At 36.4% G+C, this 23,623-nt stretch overlaps 1 protein-coding gene across 1 annotated transcript in view; it reads left to right on the forward strand.

The window, feature by feature from the left end:
- The window catches only part of ABCA13 (ATP binding cassette subfamily A member 13), a gene marked incomplete at its 5' end in the record, with an annotated part of 84,724 nt that overhangs the window by 55,955 nt on the left and 5,146 nt on the right, over nucleotides 1–23,623 (forward strand). The window contains 3 exons of the mRNA XM_082755379.1: nucleotides 6,810–6,944; nucleotides 9,471–9,574; nucleotides 12,293–12,385. Of these exons, the coding sequence (XP_082611505.1) occupies nucleotides 6,810–6,944; nucleotides 9,471–9,574; nucleotides 12,293–12,385 (332 nt within the window). The remainder of the gene's footprint in view (nucleotides 1–6,809; nucleotides 6,945–9,470; nucleotides 9,575–12,292; nucleotides 12,386–23,623) is intronic.

Raw genomic sequence — 23,623 nt, forward strand, 5'->3', positions numbered from 1 at the left:
TCCAGAGGAGGGCTACGAAGATGGTGAAAGGCCTGGAGGGGAAGACGTATGAAGAACGGCTGAGGTCACTGGGCCTGTTCAGCCTGGAGAAGAGGAGGCTGAGGGGAGACCTCATCACAGTCTACAACTTCCTCGTAAGGGGGTGTCGAGAGGCAGGAGACCTTTTCTCCATTAACACTGGTGACAGGACCCGCGGGAACGGGGTTAAGTTGAGGCAGGGGAAATTTAGGCTGGACGTCAGGAGGGGGATCTTCACAGAGAGGGTGGTTGCACACTGGAACAGGCTCCCCAGGGAAGTGGTCACTGCACCAAGCCTGTCTGAATTTAAGAAGAGATTGGACTGTGCACTTAGGCACATGGTCTGAACTTTTGGGTAGACCTGTGCGGTGTCAAGAGTTGGACTTGATGATCCTTAAGGGTCCCTTCCAACTAGAATCATATTCTATGATTCTATGATTCTAAACTCACAGACTCGAGGTCTTATACATACATGTTGCTCTCAGAAAGTGCACCCTGGAGCATAGAGGAAACAATCTCCCTTTGTGAATAGACTGAATAGCACATAAAGTGAGGCAGATGGTGACCATAGAGTAGCAATGAGCCTATGATGTAGGTTTCCAGCAGCAGCTGCTCTGGAGGCAGCTAGGCTGTCTCCAGACAGCCTAAGGAGCAGGATCAGGAGCTGGTGTGGAGCCTTGAGAATGGAGATAGATTTGTGGTTTGCCACAAGGATCTGAATTTCATAAATAACCTGTCCCATGTGGTACTGAACTCATCTCAGGTGTCTGGGAAATTTTCCAGATTGCAGTGAGCAGGATGATACCAACAGCTTTCTATGCTGTGCCTGCAGGGGGTCTCTCTGCATGTGCATATGTAAATGAACACCACTGTGATTGCTGTCGCCTGTCTGCATTTGGTGAGGAGCCACAAGGATAACCTGACTTCCTATACCTCCTCTAAAATGAGAATTTTGCTCGCTCTTTGAAATATCTGGCATTCATAAAACCCCTTGCAAATGCAGAAGTATTGATGAATAATTTCTGTACCTAAGAGCTTCCACTTTGTATTCAACTCCATCTATTCTCTGGGTAATTAGTACACAGATACTCCAATGGACGCTCTCAAAACCATATGGGGAACAGTTCCTCAAGAGGAGTAGTAACTCACATACTGTTCCTGCTTCAAGTGGATTAAAATAAATTATTTGTTGTTTAGAGATGAGTTATGGTACTGTGGTGCACTGAGGGAAGATAACTGTCAATCTTCTGACTATCCTGAACCTTAGATGATCTAGGTGCTGCTTCTTGTGCCTTAGTATCACATCTGTGATATAGAGACCATTCTTCCTTTCAGCTGTCATTGTTTTTGGTCTACATAGATGACAGAGCAGACTTTGTTGCCATATGCTTGCAATCAAGGTATCAAAGGCCTCCTGCAAATATTACTTAGCTACTCCAGTTTACCTTCATCAACAACTGAAGTGCAGCTATCTCAGAGGAAAACAAATGTTTTTGTCAGTGGGCCCTCCCAGCAGTGTGGCATTGCTGTGAAGTGCTGAACAGCTGCTGTGCTTCAACCCAGAAATGGCTGGTGCCTGGAGAAAGTGTGCATTTTAGTTGCTTATAAAGAAAATAAGGCTGAGAATGCTTTGGAACAGCAACTGTATGGAAATGTAAGCTGTTATTTTCTCATTCCCTCCTACCTATGATATGGTGTTCCAAGCTTGCCTCTGAATGCTTACATGTGAGTGTTGATATTAGTGCGTGCACACACACACACGTGTATATTCTAGGGAGTACATGGTTTTGATTACTATGCAGAAAGCAACATACGTTCGTTTAGTTTTAAAACAAATTAGCAAGTGGGCAGGTGAGTTACTGGATGTCTTGCTACTGAAGATATCTACTGAAGCACTAACTTCAAAGATCAAATCCTTTTGCTAGACAGATTTATCAACAGCAGGAGTTAAGTGCCTGACATAAAGTTGAGTGCACTTAATGTTCCAAAACAGTAATTAACTGAATGGGAAAGGAGGAGGAAAACGGGTCATTTGCTATCAATGTTAAGTTTCATGGAACATGAAGTTTTACTTTACTTCCTAAAGCTGCTCTGAAACTTTGTTATTTTTATAAAAACTGGTAAGTTGGAAGTAGAGCTTGTGGACTATTTAGACATATGCTGGTTTAACACAGTATTTTAATAGTTATTTTTATTTCTTTAATATATCAAGTTTCGGCATCTCAGTTTGTTCCAGAAGACTGCATACAATTTGTTAAAAAAAAAAAAAAAAAAAAAAAAAAAGTCAAATACTAATACAACATTAATTGACACATTCCATTTGCATTAAAACTTATGCATTGCAGATCTCAAAACAAGCTTCACCACGCTTTCAGAGGCAACTTTTTACTGTGCCAATGTGATTTCTTTTTAAGTTCACTCTCCAGGAATATTTTTGCACTGACTCTGGAGCCTCATTGACTTGCTTATGTGCTCTATTCTAGCGCTGCTGGAAACAGGAACTTGTAAAAGCAGTTACTCTCTGCATCCACAAATCTTTCATGCTTGTTTTTTAAGACTCCAAGCAGAATTAGAGTGTACAGTTTTATTATCTGGGATAAAGAACTATTTTCCCTGAGAACTTTGACCATGAGATACACTTTCCTAATGGAAGAAATATAAAAATTTAAGGTTTATTCTGAAGCAGAATAAATACTGTTTTGCATGGATTTGATGCTTGATTGTTTCTTAGGATACTTAATCTATATGGCATTCAAATTTACTCAGAACCTGACAGATAGAACAACTTTTCTTTGGGGACTGTATAACTTTTTCAAGTGACTCTAGAATTCATCTTATGCTTATTATTTCTGTTATGTCTGACACACTTTCAGTATTTTCAGTCGGGTTTGGTTTTCAATGGTTTTGTTCTCAATAAAATAACAAAGAGTTGCACGTTATGTTTATTTTGTCAGAATTATGAAAAATTAAAAAGCTGATGCTTACAGCCTTTCAACTCAGGATAGCTACACTACATTTCTAGACTTCTAATAGACTGAGGCCTCTCTGACTCAATCCATTTTTTTCTGGAAGACATACTAGCTGATCACTCTCAGTACTACTTAATGTTTTACTATTAGTGGTAACTTTGGAGGACAGCGGAAAATAATTAGCATTGTGGGTTACATAATTAATATCATTTTAATATCATATTAATATCATTTACTGCTTTTGAGAGAAGTAAATGTACCTCTTGGTTTCCTGGTCGATAGATAGCACAATGCCTACTTTAATCTTTACTCTTAGAAAAATTAAGATGTGTGCAAAAGTTCAAGTAACCTTGCTGTGGTGGTTTTACCCAGCTGGACAGCAGAACTCCACCACAACTACTTTCTCAGAGGAAGAGGTGGAGAAAATACAATAGAAAAGGCTCAAGGGTTGAGATAAGGAGATGGTTCACCAATTACCGCCACAGGCAAAACAGACAGCATAGGGAGATTAATGTCATTTGTTGCTTGTCACTAAAAGACTAGAGAAGTGAGAAACTAAAAGCAAACTAAAACCACCCTCCCCCTATCCACCCTCTTCCACCTCCTCTCCCCAGGTGGTGCAGGGGAGTGGGGAATGGGGACTGTGGTCAGTCCCCTGCTGTCATCTTCGTCTCCCCTTCTCCTTCACAGTCACACTCCCTGCCCCTGCTCCATGTGGGGTCCCTCCTACGGGATGCCATTCCCCAGCTGATCCTGCGAGGGCTGCCCCCAGGCAGCAACTCTTCAAGAACTGCTCCCACATGGGTCTGTACATGATTTTACAGATTCAAGGACTTATTCCAATGAGTATTCCAAAGTTGAGGGAACTATTAAATTAATTTGGAAAAAAAAAAAAAAAAAGAACTTTTTCTTTAGATATTAGACTTGGATAGGGAAAATAAATCAGTTTAAGGAATGTTGGAAAATAGGGAAATTTTTAGCTTAAAGATATAAATTCTGTTATCTGGATGGGGGGAAGAGAAAGGGAGGAAAGATTAAATTCATGACTACAGGCATGAGTAGATGTAAAACATCTTTATGGTTCAAATGCACTCACAAAATATATTTTTGCATATAACTGCGTCTTTTCATTTGGCCTCGATATTACCAACTTGCTATATAAATTGATGTATCTCCTCATGTATCTCCTCACTCTTCACTGCTGAAAGTAATTGAAACCAGAAATAGAACATCATGATGAATAGGACAGGGAGGGAGAGAAGGTGATTGTGGATATATCTCATATTCACTAAAGGAAGGAAACCATTAGAATTGTAAATGCCTTGCATAATTGTGTGTATCTGAAGATTTGTCACATGTCCAATTCTGGATTTCACTTAAAGTCGTTTAAGAGGGATTTTCATTTTTACTTTATGGTACACTATGATGTAAACCAGAAGACACCACTGGTTATACAGATAAATGAAGTTATAATGAAGATGTGCAGGCTCTTCCACACTATATCTAATGTATAATATATCTACTTTCATTCAGATGACATTTTCATTATCATTGAGGTCACTTTAGAATCATAGAATCCATAGAATGGTGAAGGCTCTGGAGGGCAAGATATATGAGGAGTGGCTGATGTCACTTGGTTTGTTCAGCCCAGAGCAGAGGAGACTGAGAGGAGACCTTATCGCAGTCTTACAGCTTCCTCACAAGGGGGAATGGAGGGGCAGGCGCTGATCTCTTTTCTCTGGTGACGCGCAATAGGACCCGAGGAAACATCTTGAAGCTGCGACAGGAGTGATTCAGGCTGCATGAAAGGAAAAGGTTCTGCACCCAGAAGGTGGTCAGGCACTGGGACAGGCTCCCCAGGGCAGTGGTCACAGGACCCAGGAGTTGGACTCAACGATCCTTGTGACTCCCTTCCAATTCAGAATATTCTATGATTCTGTGATTTGTAGGAGGATAATCCTCTCATCACTAACATGCATGCATTTCCAGTCGTAGCAACATTAAATCAGTTTAGTAGAGTGGATAAGCAGTTTACCATGTGCTTTAGAGGTATTTATTTTACAGGTTGCTTGAGTGTATAAGAAGACCTATGTTTGAAAGATAAAACAACAACAAAAACACAAACCAGACCAAACAAACACAACAACAAAAACAAAAGACTCTCTGCTATTATATCTTATAATTAAGCTTAGGCTTTCAACTGTTTCTAAAACCACAGAATATTTGAGTTTGCAGCACTTGTACTGGTATACAGCAATAGTGTCTAAAGGAAAGCAAAACACTATGAATTACCTCTGAAACAGAAGAAGATGTGAACTTTTCAATATAAAATTGTTTGTGGATGGTTTGATAGTTGTTGATTAATGTTTTTTGTTTTTTCTTTTTCTTAAACTTTCTTCATTTAATGTAGCTAGAACAACGTTTTTGAATGTAGGTTTAGTCTGAGAACATCTACTGTTCTCAGGTTATACAATAAGGTACACAGAACACAAGTGACTTTGGAATACCAGTGCCAGTGTCTATGCTAGAGCATTCCAGATTCGTACTGCTGCAGCATTATTCCTGCCTACAAAGAACTTGGAGATGTCTTTTATTTTTATGCGTATTACTGAAAAGTTTGCTAGAAGAGTCATGAATATCTGGAGTATTGTCTCCTAAGGAAATTGCATAAAGTTCTCATGAAAATGATTGTTTATGGCAGTTTATTTGAAATGGATAGTGAATATTCATAGTATTGTTGACTGATATATTGTTTTCTGTTGGATTTTCTAAATTAACTCAACACAGTCAATCTGATCTGACAAATCCTTCCAATGTTTGCTTTTTGCTGAAGGTAGCACAACAGAAGCAAAAATAACGCATAATACTGTAGTGGATGCTCTGGTGTTGGATCTGAGACATGAGTTAGAGCATCATGCAACTACTTGTTACAAGAATCCCCTGGTTGTGCTACATCTAGCATAAAGGTAGATTGGCTGTAGTGCAAATTTTATCACCTGTTGATGATAGAGCCACCAAGCAGCATGCCGCTAAAGACATAGTGTTTTGTAGGGTGTCTGTTAGTGCTGAGTAGAAGAGTCCTACATGTTTTTGCATGAGGTCTCTTTGGATGGTCTAGTTGCTATAGGTGGAAAAAGGCTCTTGGTACATTTAAAGTTCTTTAGCAGCAGTATTTGAGGTAGCCTTTAGGCTAGTACATTAGGATTGTCTCTGATTGGTAGAGAAGAAAGGCCATAGAGGATATAAGCATTGTCTCCTGCTGCACTCTTATGCATGACCACTGTGGATCACAAATACTTATTTAAGCACAATATTACACCCAAGAGCTGCGTCTAATTTGCCCTTCCCCTTTATTTCAAAGGTCTGCTAATTTAATCCTAAATGATCTGTAAGAAACTCTAAATGTTTGATCCATGACTTTCTTTTCTGCCATTTCCATTTTTGTGGTTGATGTAGAATTTTATTTCCTGAATTTCTGTCACTGAGGTGTTTGATCAGGTGAATACTGGAGAACTAAGTAAAATGAGGAACATTTTAGATCATTGAGCTACCAAACCAAAGTGAATGTAAATGGCACAAGGAATTACAAGGAATGACAGAGCCAAATTTTCTATATAAGAATATCCTTATTCTTTGTGTGGAGGAAAAGGGTCCCAAAATAGCTTTTTGTGCACCTCTATGATTCAGAAGTAATAATATGCAGCAAATGGGGGTAAATGAGGAAATAACTTGTATGCTTACTTTTAATCTTCATGAACAGTGTATTTAAATGTCTACCTTATTTGGCTTGTCTTTGTTGACTTTCAAATTTCTAAACTGCAGGTAGCAGAGGACCTTGTCAACCGGTTACATCTCAATGCCCATGTTGACAAACTGGTGAGAACATACAGTGCTGGCACAAAGAGAAAACTCTCTACTGCTGTGGCTTTAGTTGGTAAACCCCAAATACTTTTACTGGTGAGTAGAGGCAGTACCACGGCTACTTTGGAAACATGATAAATGCATTGAATTTCCTTGTCTTGTGTGTTGCTTTAATAACAATCAGGTAGTTTTCTGGTTAGTCAAGAAGTAATTGATACACAAATGAACAACTGTCCTGTTTGCTTTGCTGTATGAACATTTAATTTTATTCACCAGTGCTTCCAAATCATAATCTGATGTTGTTTTTCCTTTTTTCTTTTTTCTTCTTTTCCTTGAGTCAATGGGATGGGCAAGGAAAAAGGACCCTAAACAAGTACAAATGCAGTTATAGCATCCCATGACCCAAATAGATTAATAACTTATTTTAAGATTTCTTTATGTAGAAGAGAAAAAAAAATGCTGTAAAATACGTTAATGATGTATGTATTCTTTACTTTGTATATAACATGAGAAAAATATGTATGAACAATTCTACTGGCCATCTCAAGAAGGAAGATTTTGATTTTAGTGAGTAATTTGGTGCTGGCGTTACTAATTACCTGTCTTTTTGAGGATTTTCATATTCCTTGCTTCATCATGCTTCATAAATTGTCCAGTTTTTATGTTTTTATTGGATTCACTAATCAAACTAATAATCCTGAATGGTGTTAAATTGAATTATGTGTTGTCTTGGTGCCCGCATTTTACCATTCATTTAGGCCTGAAACTGGCCTTTTCAGCATAAGCAATGTCTTTTGTATTGAAGATCATGGAATTACAAAGCTATGGGAATTTTGTACTATATTCTTTTTCTCATCACCACATATTTTTTTTTTTTCACTAGAGAAGATGAGACCACTCTTCCTTCAACCTTGGGTGGGAAGATCTCAACCAGTTTAATGGTTGAATCAGCCTTTCAGAATTGTCAGGAGGATGTGGTTTGTCCTCCAGAGTTGAGAGGGCAAATAGTACTTCCAGTCATAGATCATAGACTAAGTAGAAAAATATAAAATTGGTGTTGGCTTTATAGGCTTTACATTTCCAAAGCTCTGTATGTTCTGAAAATGAGACATATTTTGTTTCTTCTAGCTTCATAATGTTGACTCACTTCTGAGTTGAATTATTTTATTTACATTTTATGCTTAAACTGATGCTGGTTCAGTTAGTAAAAGGAGATAATCTTATTTCAGTGCTTTTTTCCTGATCTTAGAAAATGCTCCAACTGTTTTTTAATGTTTTTATGACAGCTTGCTACTGCAAGTAGCCATACCTTCAGGGCAGATGCTATTGCATATGTAATGAAAAAAGGAAAGAAATGTATAAACATGTCAAAAACTTTAAAAGATTTGATTGGTTTTAAAAAAAGGTATCTGATTTTAAGGGAGCTGCTCAGTATTTTAAAAAATTCTCTCTTTTTTTTTTTTTTTTTTTTGTCTGAGAAGCAAAAGCACCTATGTAAACTACTGTATCTATTTCCAGCTTGTATCCAGGATTGTAGCTATTAATTTAGGTGATAGCCTTATTTTTTATTATTATTATTATTATTATTATTATTATTATTATTATTATTGTTATTATTATTATTATTATTATTATATTTTCAGTTTTACTGCTTTTTATTTTTGTTTTGTTACCCCTCTACAGTTAAGAGGCTGAACTGAATTCCTTTTCACCTCTGTTGTTGGTAGCTAAGCACCACAATCAGCATCAGACAGGATGCTTTGTTTGCTTTGTTTCTTGATAACTCTGCTTACAATTTTCAGCTAGGAGTCCTTGCTACATGGGCCAAGCCCATGCCATCCTAATTTGATATGTCATGAAGGTGCTGATAGCCTTCATGAAATTGTACAGTATTAAAATTAAAATTATTGTTTTTGGCAATCAGATATCATTCTTTATGTTTCTATGATTAGAAGAGGTCAAAATTTGATCTACGGGGAAAGCAGGATTAGATAGGAAGGGGAAATGTAGTCTTTGTAGCTTTGCTTCTTTCTCCATGGAAGCCATCTGAGTTGGAAACAGGAAAAGCCAGGTAGTTTGCATTGGGCAACACTGATTGGGTTGTTATTTAATTCTGTGGATTCTTTCCATCACGGGTGGGAGTTTTTCTAAAGGGACTCCAGGAGTAACAGCTGGAAGATGTATGGTCCAAACATACTGTCTATGCCTGGTATGGGGTGAGCAGTAGCAAGCAGCTGTGTGTTAGCACAAGTCCTTTAGCACTTGTTTGCGCTCATGGCAGCTATGCATGTAGGGGGACAGACACAAACGCAAACCTTGCAGAGTGTGAGAAAAAACCTGCAAGTCTCTCATATAGAATATATACATGTATATATATACATATATACATACACACACATATTTTTTTTTGGAATAAAAAGATGTGTTTTATAAATATAGGAATGAAATTAAATGTGCTAACACAAAAAAAATTATCAGGGTGTCTTTTCAGTTACCTCCCCAAACCATAGTTTTTAAAATGAGACAAATATGTACTGTTACTGTGAATTCTGTCCATACTGGGCTGGAAGTCTGCTGTCTTTTTCCTGTGATGCTGTATCATTATTTTCATTTTTCCCATAGGATGAGCCCAGTTCTGGGATGGATCCTTGCTCTAAACGCTACCTTTGGAAAACCATTCTGAAGGAAGTTCAGGATGGCTGTGCAGCTGTGCTAACATCCCACAGGTGTGACCCTTATTACAGCAGCAAGCGTATTCCTATTGTCCTTCCTCACTTGCTGTTAACTGAGGGCAGAGGAGAATATTCTAAAGGCATATTCACTCTTTTTTCACTCATATTCACTCTTTTAGGTATCCTTTAGCAACTCCTTCCTGCTCATGAAAGTTGAACGTACATAAATCATAAATATTTTCCATATTCATTTTTCAAGGATTAGATTGTGGCTTAAGGAGGCTGCAGGCAGAAACATGATGCAGTGAATCTTCCCTTTTCTAAGCTCTTTCCATTCAATGTTGCAGCATCTCTTGTTCGGAACACAACTTATCCTTTTGCAGTTGCCCACTTTACAAATCCTTAGAAACACAGGAGTGGAAAACACTTTTCTGATTTTATTAATGAATTTGTTTTGCATGAGCATATTGAAGGAGAATGCTGCAGTATGCTAAAGACAGATACATCAGCTATTTTCTGTATCCACTGCTGGAAATGGAAGGATTAACCCTGTCTTCTTAGAAGCATCTATCTTGTCAATTCTTTGATATGGTTATTGGTGCATCATTTTATTGGGGAAAACATCAGAACTGTTTTGTAATGTCTGTAGTAGAATGGAATAAATTACTTGTTCCCCTAGGGATTATAGTATAGTCAGTATAATTATATATAAAATGTCTTCGATTGAAGGTCATGAACACATGCCCAGAAAGGACAAAAAATGATTAATCAAAACAGCAACACAATGTTTTGGCCAAATGAAATTTGAAAAGTAAATAAATCAATAACAGAATGTAGCAAAACTTCCTTATAGGTTTGCTAGATGCTAAATTTTTCATATGTTCTAAAAATGTCTATTTGTTGTCCCTGTACATGTGCGTGTGACATTATTGCTGAAAAAAATGCAGTCAGAAGTTTCAAGAATATTGTTTATTGAAACTGAATCTTCAAAAGCACATACCTGTATTTGATCCCCAAGTGTTTACCAGCTCACTTATTAGGGAACAGAAGTTACACAATGTAAATTAAGTCATCTTCAGTAAAGTTTGCTTTAACTTTCCAGTCCATAGTAAGAACCCTCTGTTGTCAAACACCAGCTAAACAGAAGAGATGTGTGGTCTCATTATTAATATGCTGTGAACAGAATAAATAAATAAATAAATCCATCAAATAAATTGTAACTAATTGCTCATTTAGCTCCACAAATTACTGACTTCTGTCTGAAACAGTTATAAGTACAGCGATAGTGTACACATCTCGTTTCTAATTAATCAGACATTGTTATGGCAGGTTGGATGAAAGAGAAATTATTTTATACTATTTGCTGAAGGCCATTGGAGATTTATTTGAGATTATTCTCTTGAAGGCTACTTCATAAGTAAAATATTCCTTCTTATGAAATGAATCTTTATGCATATCAGCAAGTAAATGCACCGAGGTATAGAGATGGTTTCCTGTGTAAAGATTGGCATTTGAGACCTATTTACTTCATTTTCAGAGAAAATGTGCAACTTTTGTTTTGAGGCAGGAGAGGAATGTGGTTGTATTGACAGTCCATACAGGCCTAAATTTGTGTTATTTTGTCCTAACTGGGAATTGTTATGCCAAGAGGAGCATTATGACATACTACATGCCAAAATGACTCAGCTAACTTCCTGCTTTGTGGGAAAATGCATTAGCTGTCTCACCATCTCTCTCAAACATAGTGGCTTGTGGTTTGGCAGTTCTCACCCTATTCCTGTCCCATTTTAAGAAAATTATTCCTAGGAGGGTACTTAATCTCCCTGCTCACTCAGTAAATACTATAATTTGGACTGCTATATGGCTGAGGCATTCGAGAAAACTTTCTCAGAGGCGATGGGGAAGTAAGCACAGTGAATTGCAAGAACATCAAACAACTTCAACTTCTCTTTGAGAAGTCAGCTCTTTGATGAATGTGTCCTGACTGATGTCCTGTCTGAAGCCATGCTTTGGAAGAAATGTTCACATAATTCTGTGTAATATGTAGAAAGGCAGCATATCTGCCCTAAACTTTACAAGTCAAAGTTATTCTTTATCATCTGAAGCAGTCATACATAGCATGCTTTTTTTGTAACAATTTTTTTAACAAATGTTACAAATTTTTTTGTAACGTGCTTTTTTATAACATGCTTTTTTTTTTTTTTTTTTTTTTTTAAGTCATATATGACATGCTTTTCTATTCAGTTGCTTTTCCATGTCCTAAATTCTGTTTGGACTATAGTGTATTGCATCTTCTTCTGTCCTGCAGTCAGGCTAAGGGTAACTTTCCTTTTTAAGGAGATATATTTTGCAAGAGGCGAGCTGAGCAAACTTCATTTTTCTCCCTCCATCCCTTTGCTTAAAATGACCGCAAACATATTACAGGGAATAATTGTCTCACATTCAGTGGCGTTTCTGTGACTGCCTGCCAGCTGTGTGGCTGTAGTAATAAAACCTTTGTATCATAACTAGATTGGTCAAATTAGATATGGACTAAAACCATAAACTCAGTTTTGAGGCTCTTTTCTAGGTGTCATGTGGTAATTATGTTTGGTATGAACCAACGAGGGCTACAATTTCAACCGTTGCCTTTAAAGCCAAAGATTTTGTTGTACCTATTTTTGCAGCTGTCCAGATTACTTCCATTTTAATTAAAGGTAGGTATAAATAGTGTTCTCTGTTTTCACTTGTCTTCTTTTAATCCCTTTTTCTTTTCTCCACCATGTTTTGTAGTATGGAGGAATGTGAAGCCCTTTGCACACGGCTTGCTATTATGGTGAATGGAAGCTTCAAGTGTCTTGGTTCTCCCCAGCACATCAAAAACAGGTATTATATATCAACATTGAATCTTCTGCAGATACGTGCAGTCTCAGAACTGGCTAGATATTTAGTAGTGCCAAGGCATATATACTTATGACTGCTAAGCACATCTTTTCCTGACATCACTGAAGTTAAAAAGGAGCCAATTACAATATCTCAGCAAGCTAAGTTGACATATGGCATTACTAAAATGCTTTGTAGTCTTCACTGGTAATTGAATAAGACAGATCTGTATCTAAATGAAGCAATTCTGCAATCAACCTGAGAAATGCATTGTGAGATTTCAACATTTTGTGATATTATGGGATACCCTTTAGTTCCTTGTGATAATTTTTCATAAGAGGAAGAAGCACTTAACAAGTCAGCAGACAGTAAGACAACACATTTTGAACCATTACTGTCTCCTAACAAATTCACTGGTAATTTTAGATATTTATGCTATAGTTTTCTGCTTTCTTTTCCTGGTGTGGATGAGCATCTCTTCTACTTCAACTCTGATCATAAGTTAATTTAACATCTGTTTATGGGGACGTTTATTTAGAGGATGGGCTGAATTCACCATGAAGAAAACAGGACCAGAAGTGGAAGGCAGACCTGCTGCAACTTCGAGATAGAACATTTACATTCAGTGATAAGTAGAATTTTTATGGCATCCAGACAGCCAGCTGTGTAATGGCATTGCTCATTTACAAGCTGAAAAGCCACAATGGTTTGTACCAGCTCAGCATTTAGCACTCTTGAGTACAGATACACTTGACAATGTAAACCTCTACAGAAACTGTGCTACATTATGGGTATAAAGCGCTCTGTAGTCTCATACAACTTTTTGTCCCTTGAGGGCACTTCTGGCTTTCTGTCCTTTGGATAGAACTGTAGGCCCTTACTTCTCAGCTGCATTAGCATGATAGGCCTGAATCATGTTTACCTTAATGTACTCTTTCCTTCCAAGTTTTTTTTTGTTGTTGTTTGTTTGTTTGTTTGTTTTTGTTTTTTTCAACAGTGAAATAGACCTTCAGACCTATGAACAGGGCGGTGAAAAGAACTGAGATCTGCTTCCATATTTGTGCTTGTTTTTCTGGAGGCAGGAGAAGCTCTTCAGGAGTTTCCACTTCTTTTGTTCCTAGCTCTTTTTGTTTGCTATCTAGTCCATTTTGACCAAATTTCAAAGCATAGAAAGGTCTATTGTCCCACTAGCTGAAGTAGTTTAGTACGACTCCAGGCACCCTTATTCCTTTTGCAGTAAGAGACAGATGTCTGTAGAAGACAACGTAGACCTTGGGCAGGTAAAAATGCTTTTTTAAGATGTGCATGTCCCCAGAAAAGGGAAAACAGTATTATTAGGTTCTTAGGCACTTCAGCTGAGTGTGTAAAATAGCTATGATAAATGTGGGCATTCTCTCTCCCTCTGTCTCTCTCTCCCTCTCTCTCCTTTTTATTTTATTTTTTTTTAATATTTCAGATCCTCTGGAGGCTGTGTGTGTGTCTGTCTCCTCAGCTTGACCATGAGGGGGGAACATTCCACAAAGTTTAGGTTCACCAATATCCTCTCAGTGACTCCGTCATTCTTTTGCCCCTCCTGATGTTTCCTTTAGCAGCATCTTTTCATCCAGCTTTTTTTTTGAAGTAAGAAATCCTAAACATACTCATAATTATGCACCATATTCATATAAATAGGAAATTTCTTGATTTTTCTATCCTCTTTCTCTAGATACTTTTTCAGGTGGAGAGAGCTGCTGGGGTCATTCAGCCTGGAGAAGAGAAGGCTCCAGGGAGACCTCATTGCAGCTTTCCAGTACCTAAGGGGGGTCTGCAGGAAAGCTGGGGAGGGATTCTTTGTCAGGGAGTGTGGTGATAGGATGAGGAGTAATGGTTTTAAACTAAAGATTAAAAATGGTTTTAAACTTTAGATTAGATATTAGGAATAAATTCTTTACTATGAGGGTGGTGAGGCACTGGAGCAGTTTGCCCAGAGAAGCTGTGGATGCTCCCTCCCTGGAGGTGATCAAGGCCAGGCTGGATGGGGCTTTGAGCAACCTAGTCTGGTGGGAGGTGTCCCTGCCCATGTCAGAGGGTTGGAATCAGATAGCTTTTAAGGTCCCTTTCAACCCAAACCATTCTATGATTCTGTAATATACCTCTTTGGATCACAGTAAGAAATTTAGTGCAGAAGAATAAACTATGTGACATACTGGAAGAATACTCAAATTAATTCTAAGAACATCAAGATATTTACAGATCAGTCATTCACAAGTCAAAGCTCTACCAGCTTCTCTTTTAAGCTCTCCAAACCAAGTTAAAGATAAGAATGTTTGGTAGTCATATTCATAGTTATCGTTTTCTAAATCTATCTCTCTATCTATAAAACAAAACCACTATGTACTAGGATTACATACTACCAGTAGGTTTTTTTTCCTTGTATTGCCATGACTTTAAAGCAAATCAGTAGCATTCATGTGGGTTAATATGTGCACTGGACACCTGTATCACTAAAGCTTTCAATTGAAACTGTGTAGGTGAAGCTGCACTAAGATTTTCATTTAAGGTAGGACTAAAATCCCTTTAACTCCTAGCTTGTGGATTGATTTAGTCTCAAAATTTTCCACACCTATTGTTCAGGAACCTATTAATTTTTTCTAAAACTTTAAAACCTTTTATTAGGATAAAATAATCACTAGCTTTACCAAAGGATTTAATTAAAATTATACAGTTGTCTGAATTCTCACTGACTGCCTAATTCATTTTCTTGGCTTCTGAGAGCAAAAACAAGTGTAGAGAGTGTAGTCTTAAAACCTCATATACAAGCAGCTGTTAAAGCTGCTTTCTTTGGAAAACTTTTGATAAGTGCTGGCAAAAAGCCAAAAAATGTCATTGAATTCCTATTATTATGTTACTTACTCTAGTTTCCGGTCTTCCCTCCAGACAGACCAACTGACTGTGGTTTTCTTCACTTGTCCATACAGTGCTCCATTATAGACCTCAGGTTGTCACACAACTAATATATATGGTAATCGTTGAGGGTTTAAGAAGTCTATTACCTCTGTATAATTCACCTTCCAAACCTATTTTAGGACAATTTCCAGATATGTTACCATGTGCCTATCTTGCAGGGGACTTCTCCATCTGCACAAGAGAAGCAGGATTCCTTTACTTACTACTCCAAACCATTGAAATAATTAAGTTTTAATTATTGTAATTGTAATTTTCTCACTTTCCACTCCACCTGTGATCATCCTTATCATCCTGAAAAACTTCCAGGACCTGAAAGAGTTTATCCTTCCTTCCCATTTTCCTTCCCTCCCTGTGATATGTATATGATATATTATATATGATGTATATGTATATGATAGTCCTGTCATATACTCTCATATGGAGCAAAACTTTTTTCCTTTTAAAGTGATAAACCATAAAAATTTCTAAATCTTTTCTTTGGAAAAAATATCTGCCAGCTGAAGAACACTTTCCTTAACAGCCGTATCCACTGGTATGATTGCTGGTTAATTCTTTTTTTTTAGTGTTTGCCTGCATTAACACCTTTTAGCGTATTTGTCCCTGCCACCTTCTCTGAGTAAAAAAAAAAAACTATTGCTTTACATTTTATTTAACAAAACTCTTTCGTGAAGCAATGTAAGTGAAAAAAGCATAAGAAAAACTAATCTTCCTGCATCTGATTCGATCTAAATTACTCATACTATAGAAATTTGTTTCTTGATGATGCTTTTGTGTGTTATGTATGTGGATTAATCATACTGGCAATATACTTACTTAATATTAACAAGCAGGAATTGTACCAAAAGAAATTCATGGCGGCCATCATTGTTGTAGATTATTATGGTTTTGTGTTGTGTTAGATTTTACAACTCGTGATTTTTTATTTTTCTCTTATTTATAAGCAGCTATTGATATCTTTGGTCTATCTTCAATTTGTTTCTACAAATTAGATTGAACAAATACTTAAAAATCAATTACAGGTAATCTAATCTAGCTTTGACTGGATAAAAGAAATGTAAACACTGTATGAACATTTAAACCAGAGAACTTTCATAGGGGTTTTATTTATGATAGAATGACTCCTAGATATTAAGAAATTACCATGGAAGTACATTTTAATATTACGTGTGATAGTATTAAAGTCTTAGGATTTTTTTTTTCCTCTTTTGTGTGTAGCTACATTCACTAAAATAACATTTTTCTTCTCTGTGTGGGGATTCTATCTGTCTTGATGGAAACCATCAGAATTGTTTTATTTGCTTTTCTTCTAGTAGCACTCCAGCCCATAAAGTCTAGTTATGATTGTCTTTTTGATGAATGTTTGATGAAGTCTTAATGGGTCTTCCTTGGAGCCATGTTAAATTTCCTTCTTTACTGTGGTGGGAAGTTTCAAGGATTCAGCTTTCTTTCTCAGTACACTTTCAGCCCTTGGCAGATGGAAAAGACCATAGTCTTGGACTGAATACAGGTTTGTCAGATGGCAGTACAAAATTCTGCTATGAAGGCTATGAGTGAGCTCCAGGAAGATGCTAATGTGCTTTTTAATGTGCATAAAAGCTTCATAGGGTTATAAAAAGTGACACATGCTGCTTCTAATGTGTGAGACTTGTTAAATTTTTCCAGCTCTTGTGCAAGCCTGTTACCAAATGCTCACCCAAAAATGTCTCCTCTCCACAGTTGAAGGTATTTTAGATTTTATTCCCAACTGTTGAGCCCTGACTAATTTTATCTGTTTAAACATTTAAAGTACCCTCAAATGTTTCTCACTAGTATGAGTATTAGACTTCTTTAGAAGAGCTCTATTTATTATGTTTATTTTTTTCAGGTGGCAAATTTCTGAATAAGGCCAAAACAGGTGTTAGCCAGGAAGAATGAATTGAAGAGTAATTTCCAAAAAGTTAGCATCTTAGTTCTAGATATAGTTTGTATGAGATAGATGTGTTAGCAGTTGTGCCTATTAAAACATAATTTCAGCTGACTCCTGCCAACTGAGTCAATTACTCTAAATTGTGAATGGATTACATCTAAACGTTCTCTCCAGTATTTTCCATTATACTTAACGATTTTTTAAAAAATCACAGAAGCATTTCCATGTTAGGTACAGCTGGCCAATCCTATGGGAACAACATTTTGAGTACCATTCTTCATTTTAGGGCCATCTGGACAGACTTCTTTTAGCTGAAAAAGCCATACCAATTTTTCAAGTGCTGGACACACATCAAGTCATTGCTCAAATTGTATCAGCAAGCCATCTGATTAAATTACCCAGCAATTAATCCGTTTGTTATAGCAGTTAGAATGGAAGATGTGTTGCCAAGCTATTTACACTTTACATTTTTTTAGAAGGTTGATTAAGAATATTTTATTGCTTTTCTCAAGATAACTTGCATGTGGATTTCTTAAATGGAAAAAAAAAAAAAGGATTAGGTTTAAAGATCTCATGAATATTTCAGTTGTCATTGGACAGTGTGTTATCATGCTAACAGGAATATTTGCAGTGACTTTCTTACATGCCATAAAATGTAGAAGCGATGATATTCAAAAATATAATTTTTATTCCTGTTGATAGACAACATAAATTCCTTTTGTACATAAAAAACTTATTAAGGCAGTAAATGTGTATTCATGCAATATATCTATTTTTAAATCTTCCCAGAGGAAATCTTTAAGAAAAGAGTTCTACAACTTTAAAAGCATATGGATTGTTAGTTCAGAAGTCAGAGCTAGCTGTGCAACATTAGTTCATCCCTACTCTGTATGTACATCAGAATGCAGTTTTGGGGGGTGCAATTTTATATGGTGTTTCCTGTGGGACACTGCAATATAGCTGCCTACTTGTATTCTCTTCCCCTACCATGTGATCTGTGTACCATCGTTACTAGGCATTTTTCAAACCTGTCTCTAAATATACTATTATCAGCATTCATTAGAGCTGTGCTTTGTAAATATTAACATCTATGTTTTCAACGATACTCCCAGGAAACAGGATTTGAAATAATTATCTCAATTTTATAGAGATGTAACTGGAGCATGACAAATATGTTAAAGTTAAAAGATTTTGGGTAACCATTCTGAGCAGTTTATGACTAAATATTTTAACGCTACACAGTGCTTGGTATTCTCAAAACTACAAAGCCATTGCAATTTTCAGCTGTAGCAGTGAGTGTTATGAAAGTACTATGAATTCCTTCTGCAGATTGGAGTCCTAGGTCTCAAGGTGAGCACTTAGCAGGGTAGGAAGCAGTAGTGAAAAATGTGGTTTGAATTACCACAGGTCACACAGGTGTACTGGAGTGGAAGGGTAGGATTTGCTTCCACGGAGCCATTCTCATCCACCAGAACGGTGAAGCACTTACTCAGCAATCTGCTATCTTACTTACAATATTTTCCAGATGTTTCAATAAACAAAATCAATTCTATGAGCATTTACCTCCAGTTTGTCTTGTAAACTCTTCATGGTAGGGATTTCTATAAGAGATACTATGCAGTGATGCAATTAAAGCTTATATAATAATGTAGATATTCCAGTTGTTTAAATGTGGATTTCAGAGCTGGCCTTCATTCTAACATTTTTTGAACTTGAGAATTTGAACTTAAATTGTTGATAAGATCCTTTCAATGGACATCTTAGTGTATAATATTTGGATAAAAAAATAAATAACTATAAAAAACAAACTGAAAACAGTGACAGAAACACACAGATAACATTATTTCCTTCTGCTTTTTTGACTGTTGAGCCCCAGAAGGCACTTTAAGGAACTGTTGTTCTAGTTCTTTGTAGGCTCTGCCATCAGCTTTTCATAGAATTACAGTGCTATTCTTTCTGTTTCTCAGGAAATGCCATATGTAAGTAAAAAAAAAAAGAGTATCAGATCTCTGATACTTGCCTGTATGTGCAAACACAAGCACATATACATATGTTTGTATTGGGACAGATTTTGTGTGCATACAGTTGTACATACAATTAATAAGATTTTTTGAAAATTTTACCACATATTTGGATACTATACCTAAGCATTTAAAAGCCTGAAATTCAGAGAGCAAGGTAATGTTGTACCCTGCATTGTTCATAATCTGAGATGATCACCGTTATTGCAATGATATTATTAAATTTAGAAATTTACTTTAGGTGACTTGGTATGAAAGCCTGGAGTATATGTGCACATAAATGCATGTACAATGTACTTGAACAAATATTACTTGTTTTAATAGCTGTTTCTATTGTTATCCTGGAAAAATCATAATCAATTAAAAAAATCAATTAAAAAAAGATGAAACAATCTATGAATAGTATATGGAAGATAGATTTTATAAGCTAGTTGTTATTGCATCTAATTAAGTTTTTATTGTTTGTTCAGCAGCACTGAGGTTGTTCTGAATAATTGCAGAATGAATTTGCATTTTACAAGTCATACTATTTTTGCATTTGATATTAACATTTTTTTTTCTTTTTTTAAATAAAGCAAGTATTTCACATACCTCAAATTTAGAAACCTTTCTTTTATCTTAGATACTGTCTTTCTCTACCACTTAATATTGAATGACCTGAATCTATATCCTGTGCCTGAGTAATCATATTGGAATAATTGTTGGCTTGTCTAGATGAGACTTTATGGAAAGCAGAACCTTATCTGTTTGTAAATGAATGCAAACTGAAGCATCGTGGCAAACAGCTCAGTAACAAATTCTTCTTCTTCTTTGATTTATGGCATAAATTCTAAAAGATGCATTTCCTTTCAAACGTTAAGTGCCAATGTTCTTTTTATTTTTTATTTTGTTATTCAATAATGTCATTTTGGAGTATTCTTTTAATCACTCAGACTAGTGCATATATAAAATATGCACATTATATTTCCACAAGTAAACTTTCTGTGAGTTGTAATTTTTATGTGTGTATAAATATATACTTACATACATACATACACACACAAACACACACACACACACACACATATATACACACAGATGCCAAAACTTAATAGCATAATATTCTTCAGGAAATTTAATCTTTGTTGAATTTATTTTAAAACAACAACAAAAAACAAATGGATTATAAGATTTTTTTTTATTTTTATTTTTTCATCAAGGCTTAGGAAATATGGCCATGTTCTTGATCTCCTGAGGTTGCATTCAGCAATTTTGGTGTGGGGAAAGAAGAGTTATGGGTTTGGAAAGAGTGTGATTGAAGGAGCTGGTCATACTTGACTCTCTTGTAAATTAAAACGGATGTTTCTAGATTAGGTTTTGTTTGTTTTCAAGCAAGCAAATTCTTAACAACTTTAAAGGAAATAATTTATAATAGAGATATAATAAAGATTATTGTAAAGCAAATAGAAAGAAGTCTGCTGATACTGCACTTTATTTTTTACCTTTCACAGATAACAGGATGTCACGGGCTATGTCTGTAAAATACTGGGTTAGTACCTCTAGGGACCCCTTGTGACCATCCAAGTGTAGGCTTATCTGAGTACAAGGCATGTTTTAAGAGCTTTTCTTGTTCTCACTCAAATCTCTGACCCAGGACCTCTAAAAATGGGCAGAAAAGAACATTGAGAAGTTAGTATTACTTGATTTGCTTTAAGTGGTAGCCCCTCTACTTGGTATTTATGAGAATTTTTAGCCTTTGGGTAACTGAATGTACTTCCATTCCCACTGCAAGGCTAGGAGGAGCCCCAAGAAAGCAGGTAGGGGACTTGCTCATCATTATAAGTTTAGCTACACCTTACTCCAGTGTGTGATTGCAGTTTGGGTGGACACACATGTGAACTAGCTTAATACTATCTATTGTTATACAATTGGCAGCATGGCTGCCATCATGGCTACATCAAGGGCAGCAAACCACTTCCAAAAATAGGGGAACCATTTGGGAAATTAGCCCAGGCTGACCTCTGCTTTGTTTTATTTTTACTACCAGCTATAAGGTCAAACCAAAGACCCATCTAACACTGTATCCTCCCTGTCTAATACTGGCAAGGAAGGAAAAGTACAAGGTCGAGATAAGCACATTAAGATACTTTTCCATATTACTCAACAAGCCTTCAGCAATTTGCTGCTTAGAGATTTCCTAAGCCAGAAGAGCCCTTAGTGGATTTTTTCCCCCTGTGAATTTCCCTAATTTCTTACTCAGCTCATGTCAAATTCTGGCATCCAGCATATCCTGTGTCAATGAGTTCTACAGTTTTCCTATGTGCTATATGGAAAATTAGTTCCTCTTACTGAATTTGAATTCCCTTCCCTCTGATTCAATTTGATGCTCCCTGGTCTTGCATGAAAAACAGGGTCATAGCAGAGTGAAGAAGCAATCATTAATTGCATTGTCTAGGTCAGTCATGATTTGGGGTAGCTTTCTACCACCTACACATCTTTTTTTCTATGCTAAAAAGTTATAGCCTATTTTGTAATTCCTGATTGTTCCGTTTTACAATTGTGAAATTGTTTCATTCCTTGTTGCCATTTTAAGTTCCATTTTTCCCTTGTCATTTGAGCTTCTCAGTAAGCTTGAAGACCCATGCAATTACAGGTGTGGAGCAGTTGGATGCATTTTGTAGTCTTTGCTAAGTTCATACTTCTTCAGTTGATGCTGTTGTTAATACCCAACTACTTTAAAATCAGTCTGGGAATGTTTGTGTTAGTTTCAGTCTTGTGGTTGCATTTAAGTAGGTAAAGCACTCAAATAATTCTCCTAGAACTGCTGATGAGGTGAAAGTCAAGCTTAAACAACTAGCTTGACTGAGACAAAAAAGAGAGAAAAGATAAAGAGCAAAAATAATTTTTGTTAGAATATGTGTTTATGTGTGTGTGTATACACAAATAAAAATGCAGGTGTTGTTAAAGTGAGTGATAGAAATTAGCAATGGAAAATATCTTTGTTGAATAGCTTTGAAGAGATGGTGATTCTTTTGCAACAGATGGCTGCTGAACAGGTGTGCTGGCTCAACTTATGCCATTTTAATGATAATGTTTCCCTCCTTAGGTCTTGAACTATCAGTTGTTAAAGGTTTGATTCTAACAGCACTAATCAAACCAGATTGTGCTGTTCCCTGTAATTCCACTTTGGGTTTCTGAATTAATTATATAGTCTGATTCAGAGAGGAAAACAGAGTGAAAAAGAATGGTCAACTCAATTTCCACTGACTCAGTTTGCTACGGAAAACAGCTTGCTGATTATAGCAAGGGGAAATGTTTATTGCTGATCAGCTTACTCTGAGCTGCTTTACTGAAGTGAATTATAAAATCAAGGTATAGAAGCACCATAATTTGACTAGCCAGAAGAGAAAAAAATCTTTTAAAGCTTTTTATATGTACTGTGCTAGTGTTCATGCTGTTCACAATTTAGAATTAAACTGAAGTTGCACAGGCTTCTTGGTCTTTGCTAATCAGAATTTTGATACATTTTCTTTGGAAACTTCATTTCATGCAACAATTTCATTTTACGAGACCGTTGAACATCTCCATAAGCCAGCATTTTTCAAACTATGATTCAACAGTGTATGACTAGAAATGCCAGAAAACTGATCAGAATCAGTGGTCTCTTGTAAAAAGTTGCCTCAGGTTGGCTGTCCATCTAAATTTGAAACCCTGGTTAACTATATCCATCTTTGTAACGTCTTTTTTATTGTCACATGTATTTTTGCAGGGAGGATGCTATGCATTTAAAAGATTTAATTAGAGATCTATTATGTGTTAGTAAATCATTGTGAAGCAAACCACCCAGCCACTGCTTTGGATTCCCTTTAGTGTAACAGCACTGTTCATCTGTCAGGTCGCGCTGCTCAGTGAATAGCTGGTACTGCTTGGACTGGAGGGGATTTATTCATATAATGTCCTTTAAGAACAAGCAAACAGGATACTGAATCAAGAATGTTTCTTTTTACTATAATTCAGTTGGTTCAGTGGCTGTATTTGGCTAAAAACAAAATCAAGTCCCTCCACCCCTCCAAAAGCAAAACAACCAAAGGCTTTATAACAATGGAGGTACAGCATAAAATAAAAGTTAAAGCCCTTTTGTTGCCCTATGTACTACAGATGAGGGACATAAGGTGCTTCATGTGAAGTATTTAGCTGGCAGTTACTGAGACAGTGGTTAAACTGGACATGTCTCCAAATAGTCATTATTTTTGTTACACTTTGATTGAGATTCTGTAGACCATATTTTCTATATTTGAAAAGGGCAGCATCATAAAGTATGCTACAATATTTACTTCTGCTTTGATCATGTGAAAACATGCTTCATAACTGTAGGATCCAATTAATTCG

Source organism: Aythya marila (genome assembly GCF_965140915.1).
Source record: "Aythya marila genome assembly, chromosome: 2".
NCBI classification, from domain to species: domain Eukaryota; kingdom Metazoa; phylum Chordata; class Aves; order Anseriformes; family Anatidae; genus Aythya; species Aythya marila.